The sequence below is a fragment of the Pholcus phalangioides genome, unplaced genomic scaffold, assembly GCF_987345545.1.
Source record: "Pholcus phalangioides strain wild (caught in Gottingen) unplaced genomic scaffold, Ppha-v1.0 ptg000024l_1, whole genome shotgun sequence".
Classification (NCBI taxonomy): Eukaryota; Metazoa; Arthropoda; class Arachnida; order Araneae; family Pholcidae; genus Pholcus; species Pholcus phalangioides.
In genome coordinates, this window is record NW_028301616.1 from 21,219,115 (window position 1) to 21,244,196 (window position 25,082).

At 35.3% G+C, this 25,082-nt stretch overlaps 1 protein-coding gene across 1 annotated transcript; it reads left to right on the top strand.

Moving 5' to 3' along the window:
- Nucleotides 1-23,270, top strand: Gclc (glutamate--cysteine ligase). The gene is made up of 15 exons (XM_089250373.1): nucleotides 1-355; nucleotides 3,240-3,349; nucleotides 4,088-4,207; nucleotides 5,622-5,687; nucleotides 7,303-7,416; nucleotides 8,154-8,212; nucleotides 9,936-10,153; nucleotides 11,074-11,190; nucleotides 12,908-13,046; nucleotides 13,150-13,262; nucleotides 18,375-18,467; nucleotides 19,527-19,631; nucleotides 20,001-20,082; nucleotides 21,622-21,834; nucleotides 22,071-23,270. The coding sequence occupies exons 1-15, from the start codon at nucleotides 206-208 to the stop codon at nucleotides 22,325-22,327; spliced, it is 1,956 nt and encodes a 651-aa protein (XP_089106499.1). The 5' UTR covers nucleotides 1-205; the 3' UTR covers nucleotides 22,328-23,270.
- Nucleotides 23,271-25,082: the final 1,812 nt, after the last annotated feature.

A 25,082-nucleotide genomic window follows, 5' to 3' on the forward strand; every position in this document is an offset into this window, starting at 1 on the left:
GAAAGGGGTGAGATTTGGCGGGATTACGGCTGTTCTCTATTTTGTTTTTGTAACTCGTCATTATTACGTAAGGCGCCCCGAGACTCGCTCGCCACACCGACCGCCGTCTCTCGCGCGAGAAGCCGCTTTCAATATTTATTTATTTATTCACCCGACCAGCGATTATTATCATTGTTATTATTGCAATTATTTTTTCGGATTGGTTATGGGTCTTTTATCGGAAGGATCGCCGTTATCTTGGGAGGAAACTCGACAACATGCTCGACATGTCCGTGAACATGGCATTACGCAATTCATCAATCTCTACCGAAGGCTAAAAGACCGGCAAAATGATTGTCTCAAGTGGGGCGATGAGGTAAATAAATAAGCCCCTTTAATTTGTGTATGTGTTGATATATATATTATATATTTATTTTAAATTGTTATTACCAAGTTGAATTCGTAGATCCGATTCCGTGTGGGTTTTGAATAAAAGGGTATGGAGTTAATGGTTACCTTTGAGGAAGTTTTTGTCGTAAAAATATGTCTGGTGAGAGTGCACAGGTTGAGGAAAAATGATGGATTGTGGATAATAATAGTATCCGGTTTCATTGGTTGTTTTGTTTTGTTTTATCGTGAACCTAAATAAATAATACTTGAGGTTGTTTATAGGTTTCTCCCTTGGGCTTTTTTTTTCTTGGTGCTCTAGTTTGTGTATATTCCCAGTGGTGTATTTACGGGGTGGGTTGGGCGCGTGAATTCAGAGGGGTGATAAATTTGAGGAATGAGTAGCGAAGAAAATTAGTAGAATGGGAGAAAGGTGGTGTGAAATCTGTATAGCCCTCAATAAATCTGTCGAGACGGTAAGGGACTGTGTCAGTGAATGTGCAAAAGAGTGTTCTACAGAGTGAGGGACCAGGTCAGTGAGTGACCTGAAACACATGCAAACATATGAATGACTAAAATAGTGACCTAGAGTATGTGCAAGCATGTGAAATGACCAAAAGAGTGATCTAGATCTCGTGCAAGCATGTGAATAGTGAACATAGAGCATGTGTAATTGATCAAAACAGTGACCTATGGAGCAAGGAACCATCCATATCATTGAAAGACCAAGCGTGATCTAGAGTGTGAGCAAGTATGTGTGTGGCCAAAAACATGTGAGTGGCCAAAACAGTACAAACATGTGATTGGCCAGAACAGTGTGCAAGTATGTGAGTGACAAAAACAGTGTACAAGCATGTGAGTGACCAAAAGAGTGATCTAAAGTGTGTGCAAGCATGTAAATCAGTGTTTCCCAAAGTGGGGAATATTGGTCCCTGGGGGAACAATGAAAGGATCCGGGGTGTGGGGGGGGGAGGGTAGAAGCTTAGGGTTTAGTATAGGATCCTATGGGTTTGTTCGTTCTTTCTTGAATGCTCTATGTCGATGTTGATCAACCTATAAGGCAACAAACCATGCCATTGAGCAACTAAATCGCCCGCAGGTGGCAAAACCATAAATGTGTCTCTGTATATTGCTGGATTTGGTTTGTGAGATAATACCTGAGACACTGAAGGTTTGATAGACCTAGAGTAATTTGTTTTAGAGTTCTAAATCTCAAGCTCTGTATATACAGTCAGGTACACTTATACTCTAGATCAGTGTTTCCCAAAGTGGGCAATATCGCCCCCTGGTGGGCGATGGAATGGTCTACGGGGGTGATAGAAGCTGCAAATTTAACATAGGATCCTATGGGTTTACTTGAGTTGGGGGGCGATGAGAGAAAAAAAATTCTGAAGCAGGGGGCAATGGAATGAAAAGTTTGGAAAACTATGCTCTAGATGAAAGATACAGTGAAACCTTGTTGCAACAATACCCGATACAATGATAGCTTACCCTACAACAAGTAGAGAAGATTGGGAACCTTCTGAGGCATGGTGTAGAGAAGGTTTCCAAGCTTCTCTACACCGTGTCTCACCAAAGCATCTCTGCAATCCTGATGCCCTCCACCCTGCCAGGGCAGTAACTGAAACTTTTGTCTCCTTCCCCCCCCCCCCTAATCAGTTCATGGCCTGCCACATTATCTCAATGAAGAGATTTCAGTAGGTGGTCAAAGAAGACCTAGACCACATGCTGGAAGCTGTGAGTGTATGTGTTGTGAACCTATTGGGAAGTTTGTTTCTGTATAATGTTTGTTATAGTTCTGCCGTTTAGGTTTCAAACTGTGAGTGAAGCGCAGTGACTGAAAATTGTACCGTTCTAGGCCTGCTGCTCCCTGTCTGTGGGAATTTTAAATCCTCAGAACCCTTCTGAGGAAAACACTGAAAGAGAAAAAGAAAAAAGCCATTAAGAAATAAAAAATTTTAACTGATATAAAAATGATGGTTGTTCCGAAAAGTTCCAACCTTGGTAGAAAAATTGTTTTGCTAATAAAGAGCAAGAGATGCACTCTCAAAGCAAAGTCTTTAGATGAAACATTACTGCAGTTTGATTTGCAACCAGAGGACGGCTTAAGTGAGGTGCAAGGAATGCAGCAAGTTGTAAGGGAAGGGCAGTCTAAACTTCTGTTTAAAAAATGTTTGTTTTTCTGAAACAAATTTTTGAAATTTTGGAATAATAAAAAGTCACAACACCACACGCTATCACTCTTTTTTTGTACTATACTTTGATGAAGATGTTGACAAAACTGCAGGGAGCAGCCAGGGCCTGGGGTCATAATACCAGAAACAGGAATGGACTCTATCACATGGGGCAAGTGTGCATTTAGATTTCCCCCACCCGCGAAGGTGAATTAATGGTTTTCACGCCCTTCTACTCTAACAGAAAAAAGGTTGCCGATTTTTTTGCCCACTCATTCTTCCAATTACCTGCCCTGCGCTATAACCTGATTGCCTTCCCCTCACACCCCTGTAAATACGCCTAAGCTACTCGTTTGGTCAAATTTCATTGTGGAGTGAAAATGCTTCTCATTGATAAAATAAGTTGCTTATTTTTTTTTAAAAAATTACTCCTTATAATTTCGAAGAGTTTCCTATAAATTCTCATTCATCCAATCGGGAAAGCTATTCGTTGCAGCCTTTTGTCAGTTCTGTATTTTTCATCACTTTTTAGTGTTTTTATATTTCAAGCTTAACCTTTAACTAATTAAATGACTTTCCTTAGAAACTTATAGAAAATAGTGTTTCGGCTAACAAATTTTATTTCAGCGCTAATTATCTTTGTTAGTTGAGGTATGACTGCATTTATGTGACTCATTTCTCTGTGATTACTTTTTATAGGTTGAATATATGCTTGTGAGATTTGATCATGAGAAAAAATCGGTCGCTGTAAGTTTGAAGGCTAAAGAAATCTTGTCTGTTCTCCAGAAGAAAGAGAAGGAGCAGCCAGAGTAAGCCTAGTTTTGAAATGAGTATCTTTGTAAATCAAGGCGTGACTAATTAAAACAAAATTAAAGGTGCAGTGCAAGACATTTTTAATCAATCTGAGTTTGTAGGAAATCAATAATTAAGCTTTAAACACTTATTGTTCGTTGATTTTTTTTTAATTTTGTTGTTTTTCATGTCCTAATTATTTCTTAATAACGCTGATGATTTTCAATGTGACATGACAGTTTTATCATGTGTTATTATGTAGATTTGAATTTTGCCAAATAAGTCTGTAGTCCAGGGCTTGAGAAATGAAAAAAAAAAATTTAGGCACCAGCCAAATTTGTTAGGAGCCAAGAATAGTTTTCGCTCAAAATAAATGGTTTTAAATAATGCTTTATTGATTTTTCTGCACTTAATGTCCCTTTCCCATGTTAAAAGACACACTTTAAAAAAATTGTAACATTTTTCACAATCCTTAAACCCTAATTTAGCAATTGTATATAAAAAATTTTATGTCTATCCCAATTTTCTAGTCGCCATGGGGGAACCTGGCACCTGATATTTGTCAAATCCTGTTATAGGCCATTTTAAACTATCATGACACCATACTTTTGGGCATAGGTAGAATGACTTTAGGGGGAAGTGTGTGTATTTTTTGCGATCACAACTATGTTCAGTAGTTTTGTGATTTTTTTTTTTTAAATTCATTTGTTATTCATTATGAACATATTTTGGGTCCTGTATTTTGTTTTTTTTAGAGAAGCAAGAGTTTTATGGAGACCAGAGTATGGAGCTTATATGATTGAAGGAACTCCGGGGCGACCTTATGGGGGCTTGACATCCCATTTCAATATAGTTGAAGCAAATATGAAAGCAAGGTATATTATATCTTATGTTTCTGTTCAGGTTCCTTTTCTTTATATCAAATTTATCACAATTTTTTTAAAATTTTTTATTCTCTGGATCCGTTTTTTTTAGTGGTGGGACAAAAAAATAATATGCCACTGAATACACTTATAGTAGACTCCCAATTATATGAAAATACAATCATATTCACAGGACCAAGGGTATGTTAAATAATTAAAATCATCAGACGTCAGAGAGGCATATGGGGGGGGGGGAGGCACTGTCCCCTCCCCAAACCAACCAAAATTTAAAAAATAATATTTCTTTTAAAAAATGTTGGAAGAAAATACCCTTTCTGTTTATAATTTCCGTTATTTAATTAATGCTTTTTGTAGAGTCGTAACTCAAAATTTCTTAGAATGAACATTTTTGTGCCCCCCTCACCCCAAATTGATCCTGAATACGTCCCTTGAGGACATAGTATCAGCGGCATATTGAAGGTTGCAAACATTAAACTATAATACAAAATAATAATAATATAAATAAGGGAAATAAAATACAGCCCAACTGGTTGTTACTATGCAGGGGTGACAGGGCAATGTATTTGCCCCCCCCCCCAAGCTTTGAAAGGGGTAGATTTATGGTTTTACCGCCAGTGAGCTCAGTGAGCTTTTTTTAAATTTTGCTGCCCTTCACCCATTCCAGTATAATTTTCTTGATCACTGATTCCCCAAATTTACCACCCAGGGCTATAGTATGCTTAGGTTTCCAGCTCCTGTAAATATGCTTCTGTCTCTGAGTCACGTCTTTTGATTGCTCACATACTTTCACACCCTCTAAGTCACTCTTTTTGTCCCTTGCTCATTAGTTCACTCCCGTACTTACACACTCTCTAGGTGACTCATTGACCTGGGTCCTTACTGTGTATTTCACTGTTTCTGTGAACTCATATGCTTGTTTTGGTCACTCTTTTGGCCTATTACTAACCTAACCTTCACTCACTTTCTAGGCAGAGACATATTTGCGGTTACGCTGCTCTTCCATTCTAATTAAATTTTCTTGACCATTCATTCCTTAAGTTTGTTGCCCTGAGCTATATCCCACTTACCCCCCCCCCTCCGTAAATAGGCTTCTAGAGGTGGGTGGAGAGTGTGAGGTAAATTAATTAGATGTCAAAAGTCTTAGATTTTAATGTGTGACTACATTTATTGTTGATTGCTTCTTTCTGATACATATCAGACTTTATCAATTTTACTTACACCTGTGTAATGGGACTATAATGGATAACAGTTTGTTGAATAATTGAGACTTTACCATAGAAAAAAAAAGTTTTGCATGTGACGACCCATTTCTGTCATGCTTGACTGAATACAGAGGACCTGTACAGAGAGTAATGAGTACTTGACTTTTTTGATATGTGTTTGACTATAATAATAATTTTTTTAGGAGAGAAGAAGTGACAGAATTACTCGATTCTAACGAAAGTCTTCTGAGCATCACAAGTTTCCCTAAGTAAGTATATTGGACTACAAAATCAACTTTTCTCCCATCAAACTTTCTGGTATTAGTTTGTTTAATCACCCTAACTTTTATGTTGTTGGTCATAGTCATGATTTATCTATGGACATTCCAGTAATCAGTGATTTAGCACTATTATTTATCTACACTATTATTTATTATTTATCTAATAAGATTTAATATTGAGGAAAAAAATCTAGATTCTTCATTTGCCTTCACGTATCTTAATATGATGATGAATGAGGGCATTTAAAAATTCCAGTCTCGACACTCATTTTTACAAACTTGAACAATTAGTTTGAAAAATCAAAAGTTTGTAAATAGGAAAGATGTCTAAAAAAATGACATCGTTAGGGACCAGAGAGGCTCCTTTTTATAAAATTTCCACCACTTAATCAATATCTAAAACAGTAAGTGATTTTTACAGCAACCAAAATAGGGAATCTTAAAGAGATTAAGGAAAAGAAAAGTGTGTACGCAAGTGATTAGTACTTGGAAAATCTATTACTTAGAATCTGAGAACCTTGACTTTTTTCCCAAATGATAGGATCACCAGATGTCCTGGTTTAAAGGACCCTTACGCTGCAGATTTTGATTCACAGAAAAAAACTTCTCTATGTCATAGAAAAACAAAATTCCCTGTATCTTCTGTACTAAATCAATGTATTTTCACCTTTTTGTCTCAAAGCATTTTTTTCTCACATCCGTGTTATCTTTGAAGTCTGAATGTGGTGATGGAGTGAATAGAAAAATTAAAATTCTTGCTTTTTCCCAGAAATCTGATTTTTTTTTCCGGAGATGAAAGAAACTGAAAAGAATGAAAATTTTAGTGATAGAGAGATTTATAATCCACCATGAATGATGGCCCATCATTCATTGGTACATGATACTGGTAAAATTTGAGATTTTTGAAATTCAGGCAGGGTATTAACATTGAATGAAGCGATAGGATGGGGAGATGAGGTTATATAAAAATTGTGATGCTGTGGGCAAAAAAAAAAAAAAGAAATCAGCCATGTGTCGCTTGTAGTCATGATTAAATGTTGGATTTAAATAATTCAGTTCGTCAAATGTTTTTAAGTAGGGAAAGACGTTCAAAGAAATGACATATTATTCAAAACCAGAAGAGTAGTTCGTAAAATGTGTTGGTCTGTGAAATTAACCAGAGACTATATATATATTTTTTAAATTCTGGGATTGGCAAATTGCAAAAAAAAAAAAAATATCTATGTACCAGAAAACATTTTTATTCACCAAAAAAAAAAACAAAAAAAAAAAACCACCTGAAGAAAGAAGTTCAGAATAAAACTTCTTTTGACTTTTTTAGGCATAGTGACCCTCTTTTATGTTAGCAGATATGTTGCTATAAATTCCAAACATTTTGTGCTGCTCTTAGTCTGCAGTTTAGTAACCACACAAAGAAAATTTTCGGCTGATGCCAATTTTTTAGTCACCACCTGGTGCCTGGGATTTGTCCAGCCCTGTATAAATTTATATATTTTGTTGTTCTATACTTTGCATGATGATTCACAGTTGAGGCTAGATTTTGGTAACTGATTGATATGTGAAAATTACTCCAAACTAAATCAATGATTTTTTTTGTTCTAAGACTAGGTTGTCCCAAATTCACATATCCACCAAATGAACCAACACCGAAGGATGGTGCTACGTGCTCTATTTTCTTTCCTGATGAAGCAGTCTTTGATGGTCACCCACGATTCAAGTAAGTGGTTGAAAGACTTTTTTCAATACATACAAAGAAAGTTTCTGATGACTTCATGAATAGAAGATAGTTTAACTTTGCTATAACACAAAGAATATTGCATTTATCATTCTTGTGCCATAATGCAGCTATGATTCTATGAGCGAGGGGCCTTAGTGTAGCTAGCATTTATGAAAAGTTGCCATATGTGAAGTCTCTTGTTTCACTTTATTATACTTTCACTTGAAGGGTCGCAGGAAAAATATAAGTTTAATTCTCATAGCGGATACATTTTCCTTTATACTTTAATGTATCAAATATTATTATGCTATGGCAGTTCAATCCCTATTTCTTGGGATGGCTGCATCAAGGCCATTTGTATAAACAAACCTTATGAAGGAAGTTGCCAAAAAACTTTTCAACCTGGCAGAGAAATCGGATTATGGAATCTGAGTCCAGAATGACATTATACATACTTCTATGAAAGTACCTCTTTTTTCCCTTCAAAGTCCAAGACTCATTCATTTAACCAACTGAATTTTTCAATTATACGTATGATTGCTTTGAGTAGTGGCATTGAATAAGAAAAATAAAATATTTCCAATCAATTTTTCACAAGAGCAATATTCAAGTTAAGTCTCGTACTTAGATATGATCATGTCCATTGTGAATCTGTGAAATTATTAGTAATTTATTCCTTATTGACGTTGATATTTTGGAGACATTTATTCAATTTGAATCTTCTAAATATTTTGTAGGACTCTTTCACGCAATATCAGAGAAAGACGAGGCAAGAAAGTGATCATCAACGTACCTAGTAAGTGCTATTTTGTTTGTTTTTTTATAAATATCGATAGCTAATTTGCTTATCTTCAGGAAGAGTTTGAGCCTAATAATTTTATTATTTTGCTTACCTGGGAAAATCTGTTGGAAGACAAATTCTCAGGGTGAAGAGCTGTCATTTCTTTGTTTCGTTTTTCTTCAATTTTTCCCAACAGTAGCAGCTAGCATTAGTGGGAGGCTTCGTCAACTCCATTGATGCCAACTTCTGATATGAGTTTTGGTGATGAAGCACATCAATTATAGACAGATATAGGGAAAGAGGAGCTCACTCATTCAAAAAATTATCATTGCTGCATGCAACAAATTGCGGACAACAAATTGAAAACAGAAAAAAATATATTCCATCAAAAACTATTTATTATTAACTATTAAATTTCCCCCTTTCTTTTCTTGTTTACTTCAAACATGAAATTCAATTATGAATCACAAAACAGCTCAATCACTGCCCTAAAAAAATAATGGACAATCTCACCAACATGAAGTTTCCCATTTTAGCTGCACATTCAAATCAATCCGATCGAGTTCAAGTAACCAGAATAATTCCACTATTGCATAACACAAACTACCAGTTAATAGTCGGTCCATTGGAAGATCCTCTGTTCTGAGAATACCTCTAAAAGTCCAAGTGCAGTGATCACCTCAAGTCAGGATGGTCAGTTTCTCCCCAACGAGAAACATGAGGATAGAGACAGCTTGAAATTAGACCAAATTTGCTCACTGGTGAGGACAGCAATGAGATAACCCTGTAATTCATCATAAGTATGACGGGACTGAACCTACAAAAGGGTCTCAGACTATTGAGTAATTATCAATTGGATCCACTGACAATTAATGCACAAAGGCAATTATTATTTCATTTTAACCTTAAAACTTTAATGACCAAAACAAAGGTCAAATGTTATGTTAAACTCAAGAATTGTACAGAATGATGAAGGAAATAAAAATAGTCTATGACTCTGATCATAAGCAATACTTATACTTTAGATCACAGACAATTTTCCAGGCACACCTGGCCCACCAAACCTTTCTATCTCAAGACGAAATAAATTGACATCACTAAAAATCATTTGCATATTTCTACATGAGAAAATATTTTGATTGGAAACCCTGATCGATCGATCAGCCACAATCGCTGAACATGCAATCATCATGGCCGATTGCAGCAGATCAGATAAACAAAGGGTAATTTTTTAAATATATTGTAGCATTACTTTAACAATTGTTTTAGAAAATATATGCTTTGCTTTTAGAGACCTTCCTCCAAACATTTATGTTAGTAACATATGGATCATGTTACACTTCATGGTGTATTGGCGACACTGGTGTATACAAAATATGGAGGTTTCTCTCCTCACTCCACTCACTGAATCCATGCTCCTTGATTACCCCTCCCTTCTTATCTGTGTATGATTACAGTATAACTGAACCTGTAAGAAATGGATTGTCGAGACAGAAATAATATTCTGTTTTATAAAGATGCAGATCAAAGTACTAATCATTGATAGAAATATCTTTAGATAGGTTTCACTGTACCTGTATTCTGTATCCCAGGTTCCATCTTAGACAGCAGCTAATTAAAATTTCTTTTGCTATTGTCAGTGCAAATAATTTTTTTTGTTCTTTGATTTGATTGCTGAAAATAATGAGTAAAATTATTGGTGACCCTTGTCTTTCCAATATTTAACAGCATTTTGCAGTTTACAGGGACAGAAACACTTCATCACCATTTCTAGAAGACTTCTCTCATTTGGGTGATGATGGCGAAGCTCGTGACGCTGCTCTCCCTGATCATGTATACATGGATGCTATGGGATTTGGTATGGGGTGCTCATGTTTGCAGGTCACATTTCAAGCATGCAATATAAATGAAGCAAGAATATTGTATGACCAGCTGGCTACTGTTTGTCCCATAGCTGTAAGTACAAGGTTTTTTTTTCTCTTTTAAATTTGTCTTTAGATCTTTCAGAACTGTATCTGATTCCATCAAAAAAAATCATTCAAGCAGAGGATCAAAATCTTTGATACTCATGATGTATTAGCAGCATTGGTAAATTAAAATTATGGAGGATTCTCTACTCACTCCACTCACTGAATCCACTCTCTGTGATTTCCCCTCCCTGTATCTGTGTATGATTATAGTACAGTAGCGGGGATTGAGTGAATGGGTGTCGATCATGCTTCTCTCAGCAAGAAAACATTAAAATGAGAGAATCATTATGTAATTTCGAAAGATTTTTCTGGTTATATGCTAATACAAACCTTAGAAAAGAAAAGTTTGCAGTCTCCTCTGGGAATTGAACATGAGTCCTCCTGCATACCGTACAAGTGTGCTATCTATACACCTGAGACACTACCTTCCTTTTTCACATTAATAGTGTGCTGAGGGGAGACATTATTGCCTCCATTAACTGCAGCAAAGAAGGCTTCCCGGTGGTGACAGCATATATGATGTTATTTTCTTGGCTTGTAATACATTGGGAAAAAGATTTTTTGACTATTATGCTGATACACACCGTAAGAAAGAAAAATTAGCTGTCTCGTCCAGGAATCAGACCTTGGTGAGAAAACAACATTAATCATGTAATTTTTTTAAAACCAATGTAACACAATAACATTTTTTGTGTTATACATAACTGAAATTCCTGTCTGTTATTTTTTAAATTATCCTCTTTGAGGGGTACATGTGTGTACACATTTTCCTTCTTGCAGACTGCATTTCAACCCACTCATAATTATCTTTACGAGCCATTTGAGAGCTGAATTTTTTTTTCAATGCATTTTAAATAAAACCCCTTTGTTTACAAGGTCTGATTTTTTTTCTCTTTTAAAATTCAGATGGCTCTGAGTGCTGCATCTCCAATACATAGAGGTTATCTCACTGATATTGATTGCAGGTGGAACATAATAGCTGCGTCAGTGGATGACAGAACTGATGAAGAAATGGGACTTAAGGTATTTTTTAGCAAAAACTTACAAATGCAATAAAGCATATATGTTCACACAGTTTTCCCCCTATAGTAAATGCAGAGGAATATTTACTATGTCCACCTTGTAAGCATTCTTTTGGGAAATTTTTGACAGGCATATTTACTAATAATATTAAACCACTATAGCTTCTCAGCCTTCTGTCTAAGATCAAAGTGTTGGCATATTTACTGGGGGGACAGCTTTTCACCCTGGCTGTAGCTCAGGGTAAAAAGCTCAGATAATCAGTGTCTTTGAAATGATGGTCAAGAAAATTTGACTGAGGCGGGAAATGGAGCAGCAAAGTTTGTATAGCCAGAGGTAAAACCATTAATTCGCTTCAGATTATACAGGGTGCATAGAAAAAGTCCCTTCTTTAAATAATTTGCAAACCATTGACCATAGAAGCATACTTTCTGTTGGAAAAAAATATCCAATTATACAAATACAACGCCACAACAGGCAAAATGCACAACGAGGTGGCTGAGAAATGCGTGCAGACCTTAGATACATTGCTCATATTGCAAGGTGGTTGCATAGTTATTAAAATAAAAGAATTGACTTTTTATTTGGTCACCCTGTCCTAAAAAACCCAATTAGGAAGTTGTTGCTCTGTTTCGCTTGACCCCCAACAAATTTTTTTTTTGTGTTTTTAAGTGCATTCACTGAGATATTAAATTCAAAAATTGCTGAAAACAAGGGAAAGAACATATGAGACGTAGCATGAGCTTGTGCGTTAATTCATTTGGTTCTTTCGAATATTGCCCTTAAAAACATTATTATTTTTTGTGCTCAGGAGAGACAGGGCAACAACTTTCTAATTGGGTTTTTTAGGACAGCGTGACTAAATATTATAATAAACTATTATTTTTTTTATTTTTTAATAGCTATACAACCTCTTGCAGCATAAATGATGCATCTGAGGTCTATATGGTAAATGATACTTCCACTTGGAAAAAGAGTTGATTCTAGTGAGTTATATTCTGGGATATAACTCACTAGAATATAACTCTAGATGTGAATATAACTCACTAGAATGAGTTATATTCATCGTGAGTTATATTCTAGGATCAAGGGACTTCCACATGCACCCTACTTTGTATATGTCAAGGTGAAGGCCTTAAGATTTAAGTAAATCCTAGGATTTACCAAAGCAAATAGGTAGAAGTCTGAAATGGAAAATTTTATGAATCGATTTTTTTTAACATGTGGGTGCTATTATACAGCAAATGTATAATCGGCTAATAATTATGATTAATCAATGATATTAATTTATAATACATATTTAGTATAAAATAGTGATAAGTTGGTGATGATTAAAATTAGTGACAGACTCGTAAAAATGCCTGCTAGTTCAATCACTAGTAGAAAAAATGGGCTTTCACCATTTTGTTTTGCTAATTGATGTAGTAAAAGCCCAAAATAATGTTCATGTACATTCTTTTGGACTTTTAGCAGTTTGCTTTGGTAAATTCTAGGTTTTAATGGGCTTCTCTGGCTCTTACCGTAAGACATGTATAAATGTTACACTTCCCATGTCCGAAGATGCTAGATTTTGGACTTGGATCCTAACATATGCATGAGAAGCGTAGATAATTTTTGCTGACAAAGATAATTCTTGCTGATATAATTACTGTCTATGAACACAGTAATATTAAATTTTTTTAATTATCTGATGGGAAATCATCGATTTGATCTTTTCTAGCCCTTAGATCAGGAAAAATTCCTGATTAACAAGTCAAGGTACGATTCCATAGATTCTTACCTTTCTCCTTGTGGAGAGGCGTACAATGACATAAATCTTGTTTATGATAAAGAAATTTATGATCAGTTAACAGAAGCTGGTGAGTCAAAGTAAATTATAATATATTTGTATGTCGTTCAATATCAATATATATTTTTGGGAAATAATTTTTTACAGAACAAATTCTAATTTGTATATTACAGGAATCGACCATTTATTAGCTCAACATGTTGCTCATCTATTCATTAGGGACCCCATATCACTTTTTAGTGAGAAAGTTTATCAAAATGATGAAGAGGACACTGATCATTTCGAAGTAAGTATGCTAAAAAAAATAGAAGAAAAAAAGGTTTATAGCTGAAAAATAGATCTTTTCCTGCCGTTTCTTGAGTAACATTACAAAAGAAATTAGGTAGTCTTTTACAATTGATGGAAGGCTAAAAAATTTCATTCCAAATTTTTTATCCATACATTTCATCTGTAGTTATGATAAAAAATTTCCTGTGAAGAGTGAGTGAAGCTAATCTGATCTTCGTGGCCATGTGAGAGAGAGATCAAATTAGTTATTAATACATAGAAGATAATTTTTATAACTTTTTTTATTTTGCTGGCATAGTAGCCGAGGTTGATGAGATGTCACAGTACAATACTCGCTACAATACTAAAGGATGTTTAGATGTGTTGTGAGTTTGATATTTGATTATCTCTTGTCAGTATCTTTGCTAATGCAAAGTTATAACATAAATAGTGATAGCGTGGACTTAGAAAGCATTGCTATCGCAAGAAATCATCCAAAGGTTTAGTACAGTGTTTCCCAAACTTATTCAACCCCTCGGCCCCTTATCAAAAACAAAATTTCTCATTGCCCCCCTGGAAGAGATGTTAAAAACCCACATTAAAAAGTTGAACGAGGCAGCGACGAATTTTCGATTTTTTTGCATATGCTATGCAAACATAATATAAAAAGGGTTAAAAGTTCTAAAATAATTACAATTAAGAAAATTACAGTAAACTTCATTGCAAAACAAAAAAAATTAAATTTGTGAATTATAAACATGCATATAACACAAAACATTGCATTTAGTGTGGTCAAAGTGATATTCGCATCACACAAAAAATATCCATTAATGTTAAAATTATTAAAAAATACAGACGCAAAACTACAATTATTACTTATTAATAATAAAATTATTTTTATTAAAACTAGATGTTTTCCAAGTGTAGTGATTGTTGCTTGGTTTTACTAAGCAGAGTTCTCAAACCCTCACAATTGAATATCTGTAGGTGATTTCGATTTTTGTCGAAAGATTTGTGATTGCATTGAAACGTCTCGCACATGAAAAATGTTCAGCTACATTAGTACCTCTCAATAACGGACACTCACGATAGGGCCATCTTAAGAGCATCATGGACATCCCCCCCCCCCGCCAAGTGATTTTTCTGAGGCCCTACATGGAAACTTCTTAAAAAATTAAACTACTTCTCTTTTTTCTGGGTCCCCCTCTTTTCTTCAGGAGCCCATGCGTTAAGACGCCACTGACTCACGGGACCGAAAATTTTCGCCGCTAACGAGGAGTGTCCATTAATGGATAGTAAAATTAGTAAAATAATCAGTCTCAACGGGAGTCCGGAGTCCTGTTGACGTAATTCAAAAAGTGTTTGGTAACTGGAGGTGCTCGCTAAAAACGGGGAGTGTCCGTTATGGAAGATTCCACTGTATATCCCCATAAATTCCAGGTACAGTATTTGTTTTTTCAGTCAGAAAAATTAATAGCCATATTCAAATTTGAACGTCAGACCGTCTTTTAATGCTATTTCTGTAAATTTTTCTTGTAAATGTGATAATTGTGTTATTGTTGGAGATCGAAAAGAAAAGTATCGAAAATTGTTATTTCATTCAGTACAGATTATTTATTTCATTGCAGATTGTAAGGATCTCTTGGGAATACGTGATGGTCACGTTACATAAAAAATAAATATTATTTTAATCTCTCTCCACACGCCCCCTCTCGCTATTGTCAACTGCATCTTACGCATTCTTGAAACAATTTAAACTACATTTAACTTATTATTATTAACTGTTATTCTAGTTTTGTCTTTGAATTGTAGATTGGATATTTACCAATCTCGTACATTTGCAATTAAATACATTTACAATTTAGAATTGTAATAATCCTTTCCCTCATAAATTAAAGAAAGAACCTACGATAAAGGCAAATAGGGAGGAAAACGCTATGAATTCTCAAAGCATTTCGTTACACTACGGGTGCCGTCGTCAAAGGATGAATACAACCACTATCAACGCAGACCGGGTATCCCACTTGGGTTGATTACCAAATTATAAGCACATTGGGAAAAATACATCAATTCAAGTCAGAAACTGTGGTCAGAATCAAATGAGTCCATCGCGTGGTCATTCTGCCCACGGCCTACTTTGCTCATATAAGCAAAATTGGTCGCTTAATAAAATGTGATACATAATTATTCATTTCGATGAGCAATAACACTAATAAATGTTCAACAATAAAGTTTGTAAAAAAAAATTCAAAATTTAATCGTTAAAATAAATTCATTTTTGAAATTATCGATCTTGGGAGCTCGTGAGACATTCATTGGTGTTTTTGGTTTGGTTAACCAAGTAAATTCTGAAATGAACTTGATCACTGGGTAACAAAATATTTGGACTTTTGTTACAGAAGCCCCAATTCCTGCCTTGCCCAGGACCTGTTCGTGTCTAAGTCGGGCTCCGGTTAGCTGCCATTTATTTTTCAAATCACCAGAGTTGCTGCGATATTATATAGGTCCATATTTTAAGAAAATGTAATTTTACATTATTTCAAGCGCAGGTCTCTCACTTCTTTCTTGATTAAAATTGGCAAGCATCGGGGGGATTGCAATTGACACTCTCTCTCTCTTTGTTTTCTTCTACATATAATTCCGAATGACAATCATTCTAAATATTTACCATTGTTTTATGAACATATCTGAAATCTCGTTAATATTGTAATGAAATTCAACCCTTTCAGCTCAAACATATTAAAAGGAAAAAAATTTGGATGAAACCACGCTAATGAAACGTAAAAATACAATAAAACATCCTTTCAGAGAGATGATTGATTATATAATTGAGTAATACTATTAATATAGAATTCAAAAAACCAACAATGTTCACTAAAAATACCCAGAAATTCATTGGCGTTTATTTCCGTGTATTTTTAACAAATATCGTTGGCTTTTTGCGTTCTACATTGCTAAAAAGGTAATTCCATCATACTATTAAAATAATGCTATACTTAAGAATGAGTCGATTAAGAATGAATTTCGAATTGAGTAGAATCACTCTTCAATGGTCGTATGAAAATGCATCGTTTTCTTTCAAGGAAAAACACTACATAAGTCACCGTAAAAAAAAAAAAAAATTCAAGTTAAAAAAATAAATTCTAATAAATTTTCTACTAAACCCATACCATCCCGAGAAGAAATTTCTATCATCCGATGCTGAAGGAGCATGTATCCCCCCCCCCCCATCCGTATATTCTTCGCAATATTCGAAGGAGAAATGATGCTTGTTTTCGGAGATAGTACCAAAATTTCCCTTTTATCCTTACTGTCATAATCAGCGCGGTTACGGATAGCACTCTTGATAAGCATTAATAGATAGCATAGGCACGGAAACCTAGAAAGCTGAGGCCCTTTGAGCCCCTCTCCCCAATACAATTTTTAAGGGGGTACTGAGCCCACCCCCCCCCCAATTAATTTCTAAAAATTAAATGCAATGCACGTTCTCTCTGTCCTGCGTACACGCTTGAGTCTCGTGTATATGGGACGACAAGCAACTTTATGCCTTCCTTTCCCCCCCCCCCCCACAATATTTTTTTCATGTCGGCGCCTCTGATAGATAGTACTGCCCAAGTGGGGCTTACTTAAGTCATGGAAATCGGTCAATATAAGAGGATTTAGTAATATCAAAATTTTGATGAAAAAAAAATACATTATCGTACTTACGGCGTGGATTCAACAGACATCATCTCCGCATTACATTAATTTCTTTTCGGACACCATTGAAATTACAAATACAAACACAAAGGCCTCAAGAGGCAAATCGCCCAACGAGGTGGCTGAAGCTGATATGCATGTTTGCACCATGAAATGGGTCCATCCGTTGTGTAACAAACATTTAAGATATGTGACTTTTTTGCACGAAAGTTCAAGACTGCTCGTCTGTAATTCATATTTTGGTACTTCCACACACGTTATCTTTGGGTTTAAGTAATTCACGAATTTGAACGAATACATTACAAAAATTTTCTATTATGAAGTTCCTCAAAGTGAGCATCAGGGTTCCTAGTGGTGTCGTGACGAGCTGTTGACCATTGATGCTTGTGTCTGTTCCTAAGCAGATCTTTTATAAAAAAAACCCAACATGCAAAAAGGCAATAGCCATAGGTGAATGAAGTGATGCTAAAATTATGCTCCCACCCGCATCCTGCCTCAGGGTCCCAAGGCTAGGCTCTTTTCGGGCCACAATCTGTATTGAATTAATGAGGTGAAAAAAGAAACGACGAAAATCGTCTTGGGGCCCTGAAACCAGCTGCACTTTTTTGGGGGACGATAGCTCCAATAATGAATAGTCATTAGCAAAACCAGTCATTCCCAGATGGTGTTGAAATCTGCGACAGAAGGCTTTATCGATCAATTACAGTTACAATACAACTGGAATGTACAGCGCATATTTGGGGGGGGGGCACTTTAGCTCTGCTTCCTTAACAGATAAAATGAGTAAAACTACTGTGTGCAAATATTCTTAGTTTTTTTTTTCGCCCATAGGCACAGATATTTACAAAGGCTTTCTTCGGAAAAGGGTCCCAGTCTTCGAAAACTTATTTTTTCCTCTCGTCCTCCCATTGCCCCCTTATGCCCATTCGTAGCCCCCCCCCCCCAAATCGCGTCTGTAGCTGGTATCGCTCCCTTGAATAATCCCATCGCCCCCTGGGGGGCAATATCACCCACTTTGGGAAACACTGGTTTAGTACATCAACGTCTCAGCAAGACATATGAAAAAAATTATCAAACACTGCATTTCGGAATCAGCTATAAAGTGTAGGTCCCTGTCTAAGTAGTCCTCACGTACAGAAAATGATCATGATGTGACACAAATGATTCTAATTTTTCAAATTATATGATTTTTTTGACTGAAAAAAAGTAAAATGGCATTAAGCAAACACGTGTGTCGACTGAGTAACAGTGCCTTTCTTTCGTATTTATAAATTTATTTTGAGCGTCATCGATTTTTTACATCGAACTTTTTATATTTTGTGAACCTAAACCAATATTGAAATATTTTACAATATGAAAGAAACAAAAACAAAAATTCTCTGAATATGCATATATATATATATATATATATATATCTTTCTTTTTTTTTCAGAATATCCAGTCAACAAATTGGCAGACTATGAGATTCAAGCCTCCTCCACCAAATACTAAAATTGGTTGGAGAGTAGAATTCAGGTCAATGGAGGTAGGTGCAGAGAAATTTTGTTTTTTCAATATGAATTGGATATGCAGTGAAAGAAGCTTTCTAGTATTGACAACCCTCCATCCTGAAAGTCACCAGCATGTATTTTAAGTTTTGCTAAACTGGTGATGAGTTTCTTAAGGTATTTTCCAGTTGTCCTTTTTTGCTTCATGTATGCTTAATTATGGCTAACTCTTTCGAAACTATTGTTAAAAAAACTATGTTAAAAGAAACACTGTTAAAAGAAACTGTCATGAAATCAGAAAGTTTGTGTCATTTATACACCCAATTTATAAATGACGTACAGGAAATTTTAGGCGCCAGTACCAATTTTCTAGTTCCCATGGTGATCTGGGCCTGGGATTTGTCATGCCCTGTAAATGATCACCATTCAGTGATTTTTTCCCCTTCTTGTTAATATATTATGATTCCCAAGTGGTGTGCTGTGACATCTCAGGTTTGTCAAGATATCATTCGCATTATCAAAATATCTCGTAATGCATCTCACATGCCCAAATTGTCATGGCATGCTGTTAAGATATTTTATTGCTGTGTTTTTCAATCTGTGGTCAACTTGGGGGTGTGTCAACATCTAGTGTTGCTAACTATTAGAATTCGAGATGTGCAGTAATTCTTAGGCTCTCAATGCCCATGTTTTAAGTATAATTTACCAGGAATATGAGTATTGTTACTTCTTTTGATTATGGCTGTGGTAGCCCAAGCAAAATTGACACCCAAAATTTTCCAGGTCCCCTAGGCAAAGAGGTGTTTTGAGAGGAGGGGCCTCTCCCTCACAGCCCTAAAGTATCAACCAGCTCTTAATTTTAAAGCTTGCTTATGGTATGTCATGGTTTGGCGGGCCATGCATTGAAGATCCCCAGTTTTAGACAATAGATTGTGTGGTTTTTGCTAAAGTGCTAATTCGTGGAGAGCCAGCAATAAATTCTTCAAGAAGCGATATGTGGTATGATAGTCGGAATTGTAATTTTGGTGTTTGTGCATTCCCTCACAGAATTTTATTATATCATATATTAATATTTAATTTGTTTTTTGTGTTTCTAGGTCCAATTGACAGAGTTTGAAAACGCAGCATATGTTGTGTTCATTGTTCTACTTACCCGCGTGATACTAACCTATCAGCTGGATTTCTTGATTCCTTTATCAAAGGTATATACCCATTATTTTTTATTATATTTTTGTTTTCAAGAGATGTTTTGAGGGCTTTCCCTAACAGCCCTAAAGTACTAACCAGCTCCTAATGTAGAATCTTGCTTATTGTATGTTATGGCTCTGCTGGCCATGCATTGAAGATCCCTGTTCTTGGCAATAGATTGCATGGTTTTGACGACAACAACTTTAGCAATACTCTTGTTAAAATTTCATTACACGTATTAATCTCTACATTCTTATAATTCAATGTTATCAAATTATGTTGCAAGTTATTTGATTCATAATCAATGCATATATAAGACTATATAAATCTTAGTATTTTATTCAAATATCAACTTTCTGGTCTTTTGATTTGATCTCATTCAGGTTGATGAGAATATGAGAGAGGCTCAAAAGCGAGATGCTGTGTTGAATGGGCAGTTCTGGTTCAGACAAGATGTCACAACCTGTAAGTCTATCTCTATCAAGTATAATTTAAAAGAATGAGGTTGATAACTTTCCATTCAAAACCATGCCAATATTATCAAAATTTGTTTGGTGGACTACTGTACAAGTTCCTGGCTAAGTTTGCCATTAGTGGACGGTATTATGTGAGAATTTATCACGCTTCTGCATATGAAAGTCCACACCAGGATGCTGTCTTCCTACCACTTGAATACAAAAAATTCTGGTGGAGGGGGGGGGGGAATGATGTATGTATGTGTTATAGTGCACATCACTTAATGGGATCATAACATTGGAACTCAAGGTTTCTATACAAATACAAAGGCCACAACAAACAACATGCCCAACGAGGTGAAAAAAGATGGGCATAAAAAACATTGGATAGTAATAATTGATAACTGTCCAATATATTACAATAACTGTAAGTCCTGTTTTTTGTGAAGAATGGAAGAGTTCTTTTTCTTTTTTTTTAAATACAAAAAATTGATTGCAAAATGTTCAGTTGTGCCACTGAAAACAGAAATCTGTCTAAAATGGAATATTATTTCAATCTCTTAACATTCATTTTAGTACAAATACCACGCTGATACAGTGATACCTCGGCAAACAAAGATAATTTGTCCCAGAATCATGTTTGTTAGCCGAAATCTTTGTTAGTCGAAACGTGATTTTCCATAGGTTTGTACGTAAAATTGTTTAATTACTTACAATCACTGCCTGAAGTTTAAAGATGAATTTTTTTAAATACTAAGGAGTGTTACAAAAAAAATCAAAACTGGCCGAAGGTTGAAATGAAAAGCTGCAAAAAATTGATGAATGAGAATTTACAGGAAGATGAAATACTGAAGAGCTTTTTATTTTACACTGTTCACAACCAACACCAGCTTTAGTCTATTGAAGCTGGTGTTCACACAACCCAATAAATTTTACAGGCGTCCCCATTCATTTGTTTTTTAGGTCAGCTCATTTTTGTTCCTAGTGCATGCGGATGGAAAGATAAGCCCCTAGAATTTTCCAGACTGTTCAGTTTAATGCTGAGAGTCTTGCACTGAAAGAACACACGCATTGAAAACTGACTTTTTTCACTCCATTTTCTATTAGCTGAATCTTCCATTTTACGTAAAATGGTTAAAAAAAATTTATAAAAAAAGTAGAGATTCATCTAGAAAAGATTCTGAAGTGTACATGAGTTAATCAGGCTCGAGTGATAGTCAATCTGATGATGATTGGCGCTAAAATTCAGCTCACAACACGGCTGTTTTATGTTAGTGTGTACATCCATATCAATAAAAATGTTTTAGCTGAGGTAGAAGAATATCCTGAAAAAAATCTTCATAAGCTGAGGGACATTCGTTATATAGCCCACGTATCACTCTATAAACAAAATTCCTGTTAACTATAAACAAAGTTTTTCAAAACCAATAACCAAATGGATTAACGCACAAGCTCATTCTATGTCTCATTTGCTCTTTCCCTCGTTTTCAGTAAAACCTTTGATTCCTTTTCCGTTCATGACATTGCCTTTACAAAATTTGATTCACAGGTGAAAGTCCCCCAGAAGCAGCAGCTGAATGTTGTTGCATAGGTGATCGCAGGTACGTGAAGATGACCATTAATGAAATCATCAATGGTAAGGACAAGTTTTTCCCTGGACTTGTGCCTTTGATTCAAAAGTTCCTGAGAAGTATGGATGTAGATGTCGATACTCAGTGCTCTATACAGCAGTATCTCAAGCTTATAAGCAGGAGGGCATCTGGTAAGTTTGCATGGGAAAGTTTATGTAAGTTTAAAAGAGAGTCATGGTTAATTTCCAGTAAAAATATATATTGTATACTCTAACTACCCAAGTGATTGATAAAATAATATAACATAGAGGATATTTTTGTTTAAATTTGGAAAGAAATTACTGTTATTACGAAAAAAATGAAGCAACTCAAAAATTCAAAAGCACACATGTATTGCCATTGATTAATTTTTTTTTTCCTGTTTCAGGGGAACTCATGACAACTGCTAGATGGATAAGAAATTATGTTGCTCATCATCCAGAGTACAAATTTGACTCGATCATTAGCGATGGGATCAATTATGATCTTTTGATGCACATGCATAATGTAACCCTGGGCAGAGAAGAATGTCCCTTACTGATTGGTAAGCCGGCGTCTCGCACACAAGACACGATACCTAATGCAGTCAAGAAAGCCGAAAAGAGCTACATAGCTGTTGCTTTAGACAAAAATGGCAAAGTGTAGATAATTGAAGGTATTTGTATCTTAGGCTGTATGTGATCGTGATAAAGATGGGGGGGGGGACTTTTTTCTATCCCATTACACATTAGCAAATATGATTTATATATACTTAATAAAATTTGTCATTCACGACATGGAAGAAAGTTTGAGAGTACCCGATTTATATCAGCTGCGCATGAGAGAACTGGCACAAGTAATATAGATGGGTACTCATTGGAAGCTAAGAGAGAGAGAATGCTGTGCAATAAACTAATTCAGGGGTTCTTGACCTGTATTCCATGAGCCCTTTGTACCAATAAGATTAGGTTCTGCTGTCCCCTGTACTAAAGGAAGAGGGTCACAGAGACCCCCCTTTACTAAATAATATTTGGTATTTATGAATTTATAAGCAATGATCTAATTTTTTTCTCACCCAAGATCATGGATGTCCTGAAATCTCTCCAAGGATCCCTGGTTGAGAACCTCTGAATTAACTTGAGTAAAGAATTTATCTACTGGAAAGACACAATGATTAAGTGTGGTTTAATACAGTGATTGTTTGAAAGATATGACTCTGCACATGCTATATTTCTTGAAATAAGCACTGTAAAAGCATATGTACCAAAGTTTCTTATAAAAACTTTCATATCCCATCAAATCATTTTTTCGCACCATGGTTCTTTTATACATTTGAGGTCTAATTAGACTTGTGTTTTCAGTTAGATTACTGACTTTGAATGACTTTTTTTCTTCCATGTCTCTAATCAAGAGATTACTCCACCAATTTGTCGGTTAGATGTATTTTGTGCAATAATTTTTGCTTCATCTCTTCTGTTACATCTGCTCCGCAGAAAGTATTTATTTCAGAAATTTTTTTTTTTAAGTTGCATTTTTCATAATAACAACCAATTTATGTACCATATTAGTATTAGCCTATGTGTTTTCAAACTCTAAAACTATGTTTGTCAAAAAAAATATACGCTTGTGAAACTTATCCTGAGGAAATTGGTCTATTTTTAAAAATTTATGGTTTGACTGAAACTTGTGCAATATATATATATATATATTCTTTCTAGACAAATAAGTCTACCAAGGTGCATTATTTGTTATCCTTGTCTTCTTTCCTGAAATGAATTGTTTTGTTAAGTCAGAGAATGTATATTCTAAAGAGAGTTGTATATGCACAGGGTAACCACGTAATTATATAAAAAAACCCTATTTCTAAGCTGCCTACAGCCAAAACTAGTCATCAGAAAATTGTGAAATTTTGTGAATGACTCTTAATGAAGGGATGGGAGTTTCTTTCAGCAAAAAAAATAAGTTCCCTAACACTGCTGCCAGAGAATGTTTTACTAATAAATTACACGTTTAGCCACACTTAGTAAAATTACTTGTGTAATTTTTGTTACAGCAAAACATATTCCACATGAATTGCCATCATTTTCAGCTACCATCTGAAATCACAAGATGGCATGTTTCACAGTTGAGTAAAGTGTGTGTGCTTGGAAATGTTGAGCACTTGCTGTGAAACGCTGTCTGTTAAAATCAGGTAAAGAAAATTTCGGGTAAATTTTTTGGGGGTTTTAACTGTTACAGCGACAAACCCTAGATATCTCATCAAATTTGATCAGCTTTATTTCGGTCACCCCGAAATATATTGGGTTCTTATCATGTTTTTATTTCCAATGTGGCAATTATGAGAGAGATGTGGATCAGGAAAATTTTAAAAGCCACTTAAAGGGTTAACATTGATTGGACCTTTTCAAATTCCCCTTCACAATCTGAAATTTCCATAGAGCAGCTACTGCAGGATCAGCATTTTTGATGAAACAATTTTACTAACAAAGCGCGATCTCGTAAACTTAAGGTCATCGTAAGTAGCAAGCATATGAAAAAAAAATCTCAATGAATGTTTCCAGGTTTAATAACAGCTGCTGCATAACGTCGAAAAAAAAAGGTACAGGTTTTCAAAGTGATATGCCCTTCAGTGGCAGTATTTTTTCCATTGAAAGAAATTCCTATTTCTTCATTAAGTCATCCACAAAATTTCCAATTTTCCGATGACTGGTTTTGGCTGTAGGTAGCTTTGAAATAGGATTCTTTAATTATGGATACCCTGTGTATATATATAACCAACTAAAGAACGGAACCCAAGACAGAGATGAGTGGCGGCTGCTCAACCATGGCGTGAACCAGTCTTAGGACTAGTGCACCATTGGTAATGATGATGTTTATATATAACAGGAGCAAATTGCTTCATCCTATGAGATTCCAGTTTTTTAAATTTATTAATCCATAACGATCAGGGATGAGATATCTTGTCCCTGTGTAAATGGAAGAAATATGTTCACCCCTGGGAATCTTATTGGTAACCCTGTAAAAGAAGATTGACAACATTATCTTTTCATTTTTTTCTCCCTAGCTACCCTTTGAGGAGTAATAAAATGAAAAGGCAGTAAGTAGTATAAAAGAAAATATAGTACAACATTATGTAATGAAAAGGGTAGCTGTGACCGGAAGGGAGAAAGAAAGAACAGAAACTTCTCTCTCATCTTTTTTCCATCATTTCCCATGTGTGAACGATACCAGTTTTTTGAGATATATCTCTTCTACTTCAATATCATCGAAATTTGTTGCCAAAAGCCTGTACGTGGGGGGGGGGGGGATTAAGCCAATCTATTGAGTTTGCCTTTTTAAGAAAAAATTATTTGTGACCAGCAGGGGTTTAAATACGATTGCTTCATCAATATCATATATATATATATATATATACATATAT